The 14,449-nt window shown below is 40.9% G+C and overlaps 1 protein-coding gene across 2 annotated transcripts in view; it reads right to left on the bottom strand.

The window, feature by feature from the left end:
- The window catches only part of tpk1 (thiamin pyrophosphokinase 1), an 82,078-nt gene that overhangs the window by 38,166 nt on the left and 29,463 nt on the right, over window positions 1-14,449 (bottom strand). For both annotated transcript variants that reach the window (XM_034224933.1, XM_034224934.1), the window contains 2 exons: window positions 11,098-11,170; window positions 7,260-7,355 (listed from right to left, as the gene is read on the bottom strand). In XM_034224933.1, the coding sequence (XP_034080824.1) occupies window positions 7,260-7,355; window positions 11,098-11,170 (169 nt within the window). The remainder of the gene's footprint in view (window positions 1-7,259; window positions 7,356-11,097; window positions 11,171-14,449) is intronic.

Genomic DNA, 14,449 nt, shown 5'->3' on the forward strand with positions numbered 1-14,449 from the left:
GATCGGTGGGGGCTGTAGACAAGGTTGTCCTCTATCCCCCCTTCTTTTCTTAATCGCAATTGAACCATTTGCTATTGCTGTGAGAGAGCACACAATGATTTCAGGCATACATGTGAGAGGGTTTGACCATCGAATAGCTCTTTATGCTGATGACGTGATTCTCTTCCTTAGCAATCTGGAGAATTCTATACCGGCTCTTATGGATCTGATTAAAGGGTTCAGCCAAATATCGGGTTACAAAGTAAATAATTCAAAATCCTCCATCATGCTCCTTAACTCGGAGGAAAGGTCTAACCCACCCAAACATGCTGGTCATTTTAGAACAGTAAATACTTTCACTTACTTGGGTATTCAGATTGTTCCCAAATTGGAGGATATTGTGAACTCTAACTATAATTCGACTATAGCGTCTATTTCCAAATCAGTTGACAGATGGTCAAACCTTCCGATCTCTCTAATGGGTAGAATTAATATACTCAAGATGAATGTTCTCCCCAAGCTGTTATATTTATTTCAAAACATCCCCCTGCCACCCCCACCAGATTTTTTTCCTAGAATGAAGAAAATGTTTAGTAATTTTATATGGAATAACAGACGCCCCAGGCTCCGTTTGTCTCTCTTGTACTTGCCTTATGATAGAGGAGGATTACAGTTCCCTAACATGTTGTGGTACTACTGGGCAGCTCAGCTGAGAACATTGATGTGTTACTACACAGAGGAGAGGCCTCCGGTGTGGAGGGATGTTGAGTCTTGCTCCTTAAAGCTCCCACTTCCCACTTATCTATATTCTGACGACCCTAAAAACCTTAAAAAAACTACAACTAACCCTATAGTTAAAAATATGATTGGTGTTTGGCAGGAGGTTAAAAAATATATGAACGAACCTTCTTCTCTCTCCTGGTTCAGCCCGATCTGGGGAAATACTCTTTTTGCGCCAGGGAATGCCGATGGAGGTTTTAGACTAGGGCTGAAAAGGGGGTGGGACAGTTAAAAGACTTGTTTGGAAGTGATAATGGGAAGTTTTTATCATTTGAGGAACTTGTCAGTAAATACGAAATCCCTCGTAAACATTTTTTTAAATATTTGCAACTCAGGAGCTTTGTAGGAGCGAACCAGGACCGACTCATGCTGGCCCCTCCTCTGTCCATATTGGAGAAAGTTTTAATTAAAAACCCCTTTGGGAAGGGCATCATATCTGAACTCTATGATCTCCTGCTGGCGTTCTCCTCAGAATCCTCGAACTCTAGACTCAATGCCTGGAAAAATGACTAACAGGAAAATCTAACATTGGAGCACAGCTTGTAAGGCGGCCCAAACACAGACGGGTCTAAAGCTTCTGCAATACAAGTGGCTAATGAGAGTGTATATTACACCAGAAAAACTGAATAAATGTAACGCTAATATCCCAGACACGTGCACCAGATGTGGGGAAGGAAAAGGCACACTGTTCCATTGTCTATGGTTATGTCCAAGAATAAAGGAATTCTGGGAAGAGGTTAGGGTAACAGTACAGAATATTTTAGCGATCAGCTTAAAGCTGGAACCAAAAATGTTCCTACTTGGCCTATATCCGGATGGACATAACATACAACGTTATAAACAAGTTTTTATAGATATGTGTTTATTACAAGCAAAGAGAGTGATTGCCTTAACATGGAAAAAGTTGGGCAAACCTATATTGCACAGTGGTTTAGGGAACTTTCTCTATGTCTGCCTTTAGAAAAAATCACTTACATTCTCAAAGACAAACAAGAACTGTTCCAGAAGGTCTGGGGACGCTTTATAGAGTACACCAAGAACAACGACCTATCTCAATTTCTGAACGAAACTGGGGCAGGATAATGCGATAATTCTATAATATGCTATAATATGGTAAAATGTAAATGACTGTGATATCCTCTGTAGAAATACGGTCCTATTGCTGGAAAACTGGATGGTTGCCGATGTATTAGAGTGCCCTTGCGGTATGTACCAATTTAATTTAGTGTTGCTACTTTTCTTTAAAGTAAAGTAGTTGTCCTGTGTATATATGTATTGCTTTTGGCTCTATGTCTTCGTCCTATGTATGTGATTTTTTGTAAGCTGAAAATCAATAAACATATTGATAAAAAAATAAATGAATACAACTTTATGAGAAAAGCTATACTCATGCTATAAAATGTGAAATAGACTTTCACTAGAATATCTTCCATATTATTTGTAGTAATGGAGAATGGTGCAGCTCGTTTTCATGCACATACAAATGTTATTGTGACATTTGGTGAGGATGGATGTCACATTGGTGAGGGTATGTTTTGCAGATATGAGTGAATAAAGCAGCTTAAGAGCTTTATAAATATAAGCGCTATGCACCAGAAGCTAATCCTATCTTGCTAACTAACAAACAAACCAAAAAATGAGACAGAAAACACAAGATCATTGGTGAGTAAATCAGGTGAGACGCAAGATTATTTGTTGTGACATGTAGAAGTACAACACAGCAGTCACATTCATTTACTTATTCATTTATACCTTGTAAAGTACTGTCGTTTATATTTAAGATACATATAACTAATAATTTAGATAAGCCTAACCCTGTTAAATCTTGAGTATGAACTAAGGAGTTTGAGTGCCACATAGAGGCTGGGGAAATCAGAAGACAATGAGATACAGATTACTATAAGGATCTTTTTATGGGATTTGTTGACAATAGCAAAAATATAGAACATTCCCAGCCTTTTATTCACAAAGAAACAAAAGCACCACTAATGCCATTGGGATAGGAATCCATGAATAGAAAGAAACAACAAGGACAAAGAGCTTTAGAACAAATCTGAGGGAGGACAGATAAACAATTAGTGCTGAGTCATACACTGCATTTAGGCCATTAAAATGAGGGTAACAAGCAGTGTCTTGAATTATAGAGGTGAATAAGTTACTGATGCCAACTAATGCCATTTCCTGCAACCAGAGTTAAAATAAGGTTTTCATTTTTGGGCCAGCTGTCTTCTTAAGATACAACATGTACAGCTCTCCGCAGTTATTCCCTAATACAAAGTCCCGGAGCAGTCAGTGGCCCTGCTGACAGGCTGAAAGCTGACAGAGTCGCAGGGCAGAGGCGCTGTCACAGGAAAACAAACAAATACCATCACTCACTACACTTCAAGGTTTTCACGTCGACCAAAAACTGCAAATACAAAAACAATAACACACAATTTAAGAGGTAAATTCACTATGTATTACTTTTTTGTTGTTTTCTTAAATTTGAAAATGTTCAGCTTTTACCACAAAAGCTACTAATAAGCCATATTATATTGGCTATATTTATTTGTTACTGTAACAGAAATGTTTCTGTGTGTGAGCATGCATTACATGTTTATTTTTAATTAAAGCACAGGAAACAGAATCAATTAGCAATTCTTAAATGCATTTTAATTTCCTCTTTACAACAACAACAACAACCTACCGTTATCTCAATGTATTGTACATCATCCAGCAGGTGCTCGGATTAAACTTGTACTTAGGCTCTTTATATAAATAAGTATATAATGATCTATCTAACTATCTTTACTGTACGTAGTGGGTATTCCCTAACTGAATGCATCGTAGCTAACTTCCTGCCTCAAGCGATGGGGTTAAAAGAAAACTAAGTGCTGAAAGATTGAGGTTATTTCAACATCTGGCTGACGCCCCCACATGCAGAGGCTTCACCTAAAGTGTAAACAACAACACTTGGTAAACACACTGCGCGAGAGTTTGACAGACAGTGAGGTTAAGAAGTTAAATATAACTATCTTCCAGTCAAAGAATCGACATGTCATTAATACAAATTACCAAATATGTGTCCGCCACGCATATACAACTCCATATATAACTGTTTGAATTTGTATGTGTTCCTATTTCATGTTTGTTCGCTAAAAAACTAAAACAAGCAGGGCAAGGGGAATCTCACGGCTGAATGAAGAGAATCCAACTCGCTGGCTCAACAGATCCAGGCCGTACTGCCTCCTGACAATAAACTCATATCCATATTTTTAAGGGTGATACACAGATAACCATAAAAGAAAAAGATAAACGTAGTACAGCTAATGCCTGAAACAGTGAAGCAAAAGGAGAGACGCTAACTGGTACACAGAAGACACACACACAAACAAACACACACACACCTTAGGATAGACTCTAGTTGCCAGCAGTGTGAACAACTCCAAAATTGTCCAAATCAGCCAAGCCACTGTTTGACTATTGTCCCCATAGGCTATGTTGGTAATAAATGCTAATTAACGCAACATATTCAAGTTAGCATCCGGCAGTCTCTATGTCTCTATTATACATTTCTATCATAAAACTTTTGTGTACTCAACATTTCTGGGTTCAAAACAGGACTCTATGAGCTGGAAACTTGACTAATACACACTCATTCATACACACTTCAACACGTACATTCACAAGCAGATGTAAACAGGTTCCGAATCCTCACACACACAGATATATATATATATATGTACACACAAACAAACACATACTCATCATCCACCCAACATAATCCTCTGATACCATTGTTTTGGGTTTCACCCAGCACGAAACGAGATAAATTCTCTAAATTGAGCGCTAAGCTGTGTGGAGGAAAACCTCCAGCTAATATGTTGAATCTTAAACAGCTCAAACAGAAGCACAATGCTCAGTAATCTGCAAATCACCCTGTTATTATTTCATCCATGTGTTTAATTCACTTAAAGAGGCTAAGTGGGTGGCAATTAGTGAAGGTGAGCGAAAGAGAAAAGGAGGAATACAATTATTCCAAAAGTTCTGCTTGTATGTATATTCACAAAGTGTTGAACGGATGAAAAGTGCAAATGGTTTGTAACAAACAAATCCTGGTAAACAAACAAAAAAGCCATCATCAGCAACTCTTATAGAACCTGAAAAAGACTGCCAAGCTGCTATCTCTCGCAAGCAGAAGGACGGACAAACACTCAGCGTCTGTTCAAAGGCAGAGTAAATATTAGCCGGGCCGCGGACAAAATAAAGAAGGTCCATAAACGAGAAGGTCAAAAAGTATATCCTCTCTTAAAGCCTGACGCGGAAAAACTAAATGCACAATGTGGCAACACGGGCGCATTGTGTGTGAGATGAAGTGTTTTTTTGTGTGTCTGCAAGACACTTCCCGCGGTCTTTCATCAACTTTAAGAGGTGAAGTGATTGGGCCTCTCGCAAGTGCTTGGAGCAACACTCAGCAGGCCGCTTACACATTTAAAAAATGAGGAAAATAGAGACATTTAGAAAGAGAAAGAGCGAGAGAGGGGGGAAATACAGGCACGGATTAAAACTATTTCCTGTGCGACACTAACAATTACGTTTGTTGCATTTATGGAAAGTAGAGATGTATTGTTTGTTATATTGCATGTTGTCCCTCATGTGATACATTCTGTTCTTTTCTGCTGACATTTTGGGAGCGTGAATGGAGTGGATCTCTGTTCAGATCAGTGTGTGTGGCTCTCGAGCAGATGGCTGGGCACGGGGCTTCACTCCGGTGGATCATTTCAGAGTTTCGGATATCCTTTTGATAGGAAATGCTTTACACTTGGAGAAGATCACAACCAGATTAAAGTATGTCATTTTAGATCCGGGCGAACCCAAATCTACATTTTCTGTGTAGGTGCAGTGTGCGAAAAAGCAATTTGCGTAAACAACAACACATTATGTCCCGTAATGTTCCACCACAACCTCAATCAGCCTTTTGCAGCATACCTTTGTATGCCCCAACTGTGTTGCTCTGTATTTGTGCAGTAAATACTTGTTTTTATTTGTTTTTTACAGTTCTGTAAGCTCACATTATTTACAATTTGTTTAGTTAATTTGCCTTTTTTTTCTCTCAAAAGAACCGATAAGAGTACCGTTAAAGGACCGGATCGATAAGCGGTATCGATAAAAGTAGTAGTACCGTTAAAACGACACCCATCCCTATGTGTGATGCAGTAAAATCTTACCACTCGCGGTGTCGTAAAACCGTGGGAAAATGTAAAATATGATGCCGAAGAAGAAGATTCCAGTGGCCCCAAGAGGAAGATTCTTATATAGCATGTTTCTTGCCAAATATGAACAAATTACATTACATTACATTTAGCTGGCGCTTTTATCCAAAGCGACTTACAATAAGTGCGTTCGACCAAGAAGATACAAACTTGAAGAAAACAGAATCATATAAGTCAGGTTTCATAGAGCCAAACATTTCAAGTGCTACTCAACAGGCTTTAGATAAGCCAGACCTGTGTTAGTGTATAAGTGCTTTTTATTTTGTTTTGTTTTAAAATAAACAATAAAATGTTATCTTAGTTACAGTCACCCAGATTCTTGTATGCTTTATGTTGATATTTAATCATATTTAAAATAGGTGCAGCATGCACAAAGTATAGCTATGGACAAGTGAAATATGTATACGGACAAGTACATTGCCAAACTCACTTGTGGACAAGTACTCTCTAAAAACTTTTTCTTACACTGAGGTGTAAATGTGGCTGCGATGGTTGTTCTCAACACTTATTTCTTCAGGGAATGTAGAGTGAGCATGCATGTTCTTTCGCAGAAGCACGCTGCTTCATGTCAATACGCCCACACACACACACACACACCACACACACACACACACACACACACACACACACACACACACACACACACACACACACACACACACACACACACACCACACACACACACACACACACACACACACACACACACCACACACACACACACACACACACACACACACACACACACACACACACACACACACACACACACACACACACACACACACACACACACCCTGAGGACTGAGTGCAGAGGAGTTATTTATATATATTCATTTTGCTACAGCAAGTCCTTTTAATAATATATACATTTCAACCATAGTAACACAGCTTTTCTAAAAGACAGGATTTTGATATCGATATCCTAGGAATTCACTGCTTTTGGTTGAAACATAATACAGGAATTACATTAAATAAACAATATATAATGTGTAAATGTATGAGCTTTAGAGTTGCTTGTCTTACCTTCAGACAGAGCCAGGCCTCCCCCTGCTTTAAGTCTTTATGCTAAGATAAGTTAGCATGAACAGTTTCCTGATTTTGACTTGATACATACAACGGAAATCCGAGTCATATTCACTTTGTCATTTACCGTCAAAGGGGAAACAAATAGGTGCATTTACTCAAATCTAATGTCAGACAGGAATGAATCGCCTATGTATGAATATATGAGTTTGTAAAGTTTACCTGCAACTGTCGTCTCTGAATTTCCTCCACCATGATTGCGAGACACTTGGTGAAGTCTGTTAGATCCTGGTCAGCTGTTTCTATCAGCTTGCACCCCTGCACACAAAGAAAAATGGAAACACAGGCATCAACAAAACACAAATCAGATGGATGTACATATACGTAGATAACAAAACCCAGGCAGAGATAAGGGATAGGGGATGGACGGAGGTATAAATCAGTGTTTTAGTCTTGCTGCCTGACGCTGTGTCGCTGAATAATGTAGAGGTTCCAGTCACTGGCCCTAAACTACAGCATGCAGGTAAACAACCATGCTCTGCCTCTGTCTCCTTCCCTCTCCATATACTGTCACTTCTCTCCTGAAACACATCAACTTTACAATTACACACCCACTCTCTTCCTCCATCCCTGCCTCCCCTCCTCTCTCGCCTTCCCTTGCCGATGTTTTCCGTTTCTCTCTCTCCCATTTATGCAGAATTATTCACCGTTTCCGACAAATCTCTGAAGGACCGCCTCAAACGTTCACATTGTTCTGCGCCTTAAGCATTACCATAAAAGTCTGTTCCCTCACGGAAAAAAGGTATTGCTCTTTTTTTTTAAGACAACCTGTTTTCATTTGTGAAAAGATACTTTTATTACAGATGGCTACAGAGAAAGCGGGGAACGGTGAGAGTGGAACAAAAGGTGCCTCGATGAAGGCCACCCATATCTCTGTTTGTATGTACGTCGTGTGTGTGCTAGTGTGTGCATGGTGAAGTATAGGATCCGCATTTTAAACTGTATGCATTGGGTTTTAAAGCAAGGCTGATCACAGTAAAGCAACAAGGAGAACATACAGAAGCTAGATTTTATTTCCTCTTCCTTAGGTGAATTGAATAGAGCCTCATCTCGTCCACTTCATAGAACAATTAACATTTTATGGTCATGACCTTGGACAATGGTGAGATGTCATAGGAAAACTAGATGTCATAGGAAAACTCTAGATTGTTGAGGTATACTTCAGATAAAATACATTAACATCTTATGTTCAAAAGTATTTCAGTCTCAGAAAATTGCTGTAAAAGGTACGAAAAAAGAGGCAAAAACCAGATAAAAAGGTTGCTAAATAACCATAGTCTTGCACTGTAAATCTGATTATTTTTGTATTATCTTATAAAATGATCTGAGGGAAAGGTTAATACTGCAGAGATGCCAACATTGAATATGTAAAAAGAGTAGCATTTGCGAGCGAAGCGAGCAAAGAACCAGTTGGGGGTTCGGGGGGCGCTGTAAGCCCCCGAGATTTTTTTTTATATTAAAGGCTCTCAGGGGCTCTGTGAGCTGCTATTATTTCTCATCAGGTGTTGTTTTCAAGCAGAACCTTTTGGTGAAATAGTGGACAGATGCAAAAAAAATTCATCCGGGATCCCTGACCTATTTTAATGTTTATCTATCCAATGTTTCCTTAAATGCTATTGAAAACAATGCAGCTAATTATATAAACATTAAATGAACACAATAAATAGAGAGTGAGCACTGCAACCTTTGTCATTTTATTAAACCAACCATAGAGCTTCAGTTTCTATTTTCTTCATGTTGATCAGTCATATCATAATCCATAGTAATAAATTGCTCACAAACATGCAATATAATATATATGTACAACTGATATTACTTTAAGTTTAAGTGTACTCATAGTAAAGTTATTCAAGGAGACCATTTCCCATATATTATTTTATGTAGGTCAGATATAGTGTACCCAACATTGCCCCCACCCCAACACATGTTCATCCATAATCTTAATGCAATGACTCAGCTATATATATGTACTATCATTCCCTTAAATTAACCTTAAAAAAAAGGAAAATAAGATTAAACTACCTGGATCTTATTTCTTGATGGCATTTTTCGACTCCTTGCACATCAATAACTATGTTACTACCACATCACACTCAACTATATATACATGAATATCCTAGTACTAATCTATGGCACTGGTTAAAGTGCATGTTTTTATACAATCTCAATGTTTATATACAATCTCAACGTTTTTGTATGTCGCTCGACATCACTCTTCCCGCCATGTCGAATGCTGACATCGCAGCTACACAGCGTGCAGTACGCATGAAACTCGTCGAGTTTTGACCTATGAATCACAGGCCACACAACAGAGTATTCTGGCAGAAATCGTTGGTCGTTAGTCCTCTGCTTTTTAGCGGGTGGTGCTGCCATCGCATTGGGGACAATTTTTCGCGGATTTAAACCGATTTTATAAGATTCTCGTGACACTCATCGACTCGATCGTGTTCTATTCACCCGCGCCTGCCTGTCCGGGGTTTAGTCTCATTAAACACGGATATCCGGATCCGGTATCATTAAGCTTACTATAGCTATATGAATGCTACGGGTTAATCGCATGGGGCGCCGGAAGTGAAACCCGGACTTTCGGGATCAAAGATGTTCGTTCAAATGCATTCGATAGGTGGCGCCACTTTATTTTCTCAGACATAATATCTTGTGTAAAAAAATCGTAGCAAAACATTGAAAAATCGTAGAAGCGTAGTCTAGGTTAAAAATCGTAGTTGCCACGGCCAAATCGTAGACATTGGCATCTCTGATACTGTACCTCCAACATCTAACAACTGCATTGATCTGTAGTTGTAGTTAAAGGTGAAGCGGCGCCTCCTGCCTGTGTTACCACTCCTAACAAGCTCCACTATTACATTTGTGCTCAAATGTAAGAGGATTGATGAAGTTGAAAGCTCAAAAGGGAATTGGTCTTTGCACATGATGGGATTAATATATATTATTTGTTCAGGTTAAAGTTAGCCTGTTCCTGTTTCAGCAGGGGGTGAATTATACCTGTAAGCTGCGACTCGGACCACCTCCAGAGCTACCTTTTGAGGACTGGGTCTAAATGCAACTTGAGTGCACTAACAGTTGAAGCCATGTCATACTGAGCACCGGTTCCTACTTTCATCCTTCAGTCTGCATGTTCTTGCCGCTGCAGGTGGAACTCCTGGAGAGCTTCAAGCACACGAGCCATTAAACCCCAGTTAACTCTGTATAGTCACTTATCCACTCAGGCAGCCTGATGTCAGCACCGAAACCCTGCGACATTCCAAATGGAAATAATCCTAATCAATCTGGACAAAAAAGTTCAAACAATTTCAACTGAACTTCCTACGTTGCAACCTGGCCTTTTAAATAACTGACCCATATATACTCAGACAATACTTGTATTTAATCAGCCCATTAAATAATCAAGCATATGCCACGATTATTCAGAAATGGAGGAGAGAATGCGTTTCCTTACTGACAAGTAACTTTTACAACTAAATCACCTTCACTTGTATATCATTGTTAACTTTAAGGCAGCAGCATACTGAAAACAAAGCCAGGCTCCAGTCAATTATACTGCTTTCCAGTACTGCACTGCAAGAAAACGTCTTTGTACTCATTGTCACTCGAAGTTTGCATCAGATGGGGATTTTTGTCGTTGAATGGCAGACAGTTTCTAGCGAGATCACACAAAAGTCCATCTTGTCAGGTTTCAAGAAATGTTTTTTTCCTGGAAATAAGCATCCTATAATGAGCTACAGGTAGATACAGGCGTGGTTCAGGTGTGTTTGATGTTTAGTGGATAAACCATGAAACAGAAAAGTCTTCACCTTTGTGGAGTATAGCGCAAATCCTCAATGCATTTTTAAAAAGTCAACTTCTTACAAGTTACTTACACGTCAAGGTGGGTTAGGAGTGAAGTCAGGCTGAAGATAGAAGAGTTATTCAGTCCTATTACTTTTTGTTTGTCTCTGTGTGTGTGTACACCTGTAGGCATGAGAGGTTGTGTGCCACTCACCTTGTCTGCATAGAAGGCTTTGACCTCGGCAGTAATGGAATCAAAATCCCCACTGATATAGTCGGGGAGGAAGCTGGATGTGAGGATAGAAAGAGAGGGTGAGTGACAGAGGGAGAGGGTTACGATCGCAAGAAAGACAGAGAGAGTGAAGCAGAGATAGAAAAGAGAAGGGGGGAGAGGACATCAGGGCATGTGTCAGCTCTCTGATCTGTGCAGCGAGGGAGAGGGGGAGCCGGGGGAGCGACGGAGAGACATGGAGACTGACAGGGTGGCACTCTGTGACACACACACACACACACACACACACACACACACACACACACACACACACACACACACACACACACACACACACACACACACACACACACACACACACACACACACACACACACACACACACACACACACACACACACCACACACACACACACACACACACACACACACAGCTGACTGCAGAGATACATAGAGTGATGTGAAGGCACACACACATATGCACAACCAATCTCACACACACACACAAATAAACAGAGCAGGATGTTCCCGGTGTTCGTCAGATATCGTACTTTTCCATTACACCGAGTGACTACATTCTCCATTAGAGCCGAGTATCTGTGTGATTACTACAGGTCAAACTAAAATGTGATGTTTTTAAAACACACCCGATAAATGCAGAATCCTGTAAGAGTAAATGCTGAAATATGGTCGTATAGATAACATGTTTTAGTAATGGATTTAATTAATTAACTCACACGTGTGTCACAAAAACAATATGATGGCAATACTTTCTGGAACATTTGAAAAAATAATTAATGCTATTATTCAAATTAATCTTTAACCTTGTTGTTGTGCATTTTGGAATATAATTGCATGTAAAAATACTGAGATGGAGAGAGCACTCACTGGATCGGTTCGCAACCGAGTGTGAAGCGGCTGGGATGAGGATCAGCACCTCCAAATCTGAGGCCATGGTTCTCAGCAGGAAACCGATGGACTGTCAACTCCAAGTAGGGAATGAGTCCTTACCCCAAGTGAAGGAGTTCAAGTATCTCGGGGTCTTGTTCTCGAGTGAGGGAACAATGGAGCGTGAGATGGGCCGGAGAATCGGAGCAGCGGGAGCGGTACTGCAGTCGCTTTACCGCACCGTTGTGACGAAAAGGGAGCTGAGCCAGAAGGCAAAGCTCTCTGTCTACCGGGCCATTTTCGTTCCTACCCTCACCTATGGTCATGGAGGATGGGTCATGACCGAAAGAACGAGATCGCGGATACAAGCGGCCGAGATGGGTTTTCTCCGCAGGGTGGCTGGTGTCTCCCTTAGGGATAAGGTGAGAAGTTCGGTCATCCGGGAGGGACTCGGAGTTGAGCCGCTCCTCCTTCGCGTCGAAAGGAGCCAGTTGAGGTGGTTCGGGCACCTAGTTAGGATGCCAACCTGGGCGCCTCCCTAGGGAGGTGTTCCAGGCACGTCCAGCTGGGAAGAGACCAAGGGGTAGACCTAGGACCAGGTGGAGGGATTATATCTCTTCGCTGGCCTGGGAGCGCCTTGGGATCCCCCAGTCAGAGCTGGTTGATGTCGCCAGGGAAAAGAAAGTTTGGGGCTCTCTGCTGGAACTGCTACCCCCGCGACCCGACCACGGATAAGCGGGAGAAGATGGATGGATGGATGGATGGAGAGAGAATCTATTAATAATAATTGCTAGTGGAAAGTGCAAAAGGCAAACCGATGAACTAGTAATCAAAAAATCCACATTATTTTTATTTAAATGTTTTAAATGCGAGTTATTGTCAGAAGCAGAATATGGTGATACTAAACAGTACGACAACTCACCTCAAATACTGTAAGCCAATTTCATAAAGTGTCCATAAGTCAAACTATTTCTGAGTTAAAATATGCATTTAGTTGTTCTGGAGGAGGAAATCAACCTGAACTGTACGTTTTAAAAGCTTGCTGTTTGCTTATATACGGCCAATGTACAGGCATAACTTTTGTATACCAAATTAAAACATCAGAAATGTATCAACAACAGTGACCAGTTTATGACTCACAGAACCCAGAATTGCCTCTCAGAAAACAGGCTCAATAATCCTAGAATACATTAAAAACATTAGTTAACTACACAAACCAGGCAGACATACTGTGTTAATACATGCAATTAAGAGGATTACAACCACAAAATGTAGCTGGGCACGAGGTTTGGGAATAAACGTGCATGTAGGCGTTGCATTGTGAATTCAAATTTCCATATGAACTTCATCCAAATACAACTAAGGCAGGCTGCATCCCCAGGGTGTGGGAATTAACATGGTCTGTAGCAGATATCAGAGAAAACAACCAAAATCTACCAGCGAGCCACAACTGAGGAGAATAATATCGTCCCTGTTTATTCCATGTGTGTGTGTGTGTGTGTGTGTGTGTGTGTGTGTGTGTGTGTGTGTGTGTGTGTGTGTGTGTGTGTGTGTGTGTGTGTGTGTGTGTGTGTGTGTGAGAGAGAGGACCACGCAGGGATGCAGTTTCCCCTATCTAGAGGCATTAACAGGTCTGACATTACGATTTCATGGTTGGTTGGGTGGTGTGCTTGTTTGCGTGTGTGTGTGCATGAGTGTGTGTATTGTATGTGTGTGTGTGTTTGTGTGTGCTCGCCAGCAAGAGGCGAGAGCGATGTTCCAGTCGGTTGAAGAAAGAGATACAGAGAGATTATTCTCCTCTCTCCTCTGTGTTCCCATTTACACCAACAAGATACAGCAAGACAAACACAACAGTGAATGTATGCAATCTACTGACACACACACACACACACACACACACACACACACACACACACACACACACACACACACACACACACACACACACACACACACACACACACACACACACACACACACACACACACACACAACCCGTCCCCTCCCTGGACAAACAATGTGATCCAGGTAAAAACGTTCCTGTTCCTCACAAATACATTCACTGGAAAGTACACACACACACACACACACACACACACACACACACACACACACACACACACACACACACACACACACACACACACACACCACACACACACACACACACACACACACACACACACACACACACACACACACACACACACACACACACCACACACACACACACACACACACACACACACACACACACACACACACACACACACACACACACACACACACACACACACACACACACACACACACACAATCCCCCTCCTTATAATACAGGACGATTGCATCTCCATTCAGAAATAACCTTCATGTGACAGATGGGAAGAGGCGTGACACTGGGCCCGATCAGAGCTATAAACACACACACAAACACACACCCCATTGT

Source organism: Gymnodraco acuticeps, unplaced genomic scaffold (assembly GCF_902827175.1).
Source record: "Gymnodraco acuticeps unplaced genomic scaffold, fGymAcu1.1, whole genome shotgun sequence".
Taxonomy (NCBI): Eukaryota; Metazoa; Chordata; class Actinopteri; order Perciformes; family Bathydraconidae; genus Gymnodraco; species Gymnodraco acuticeps.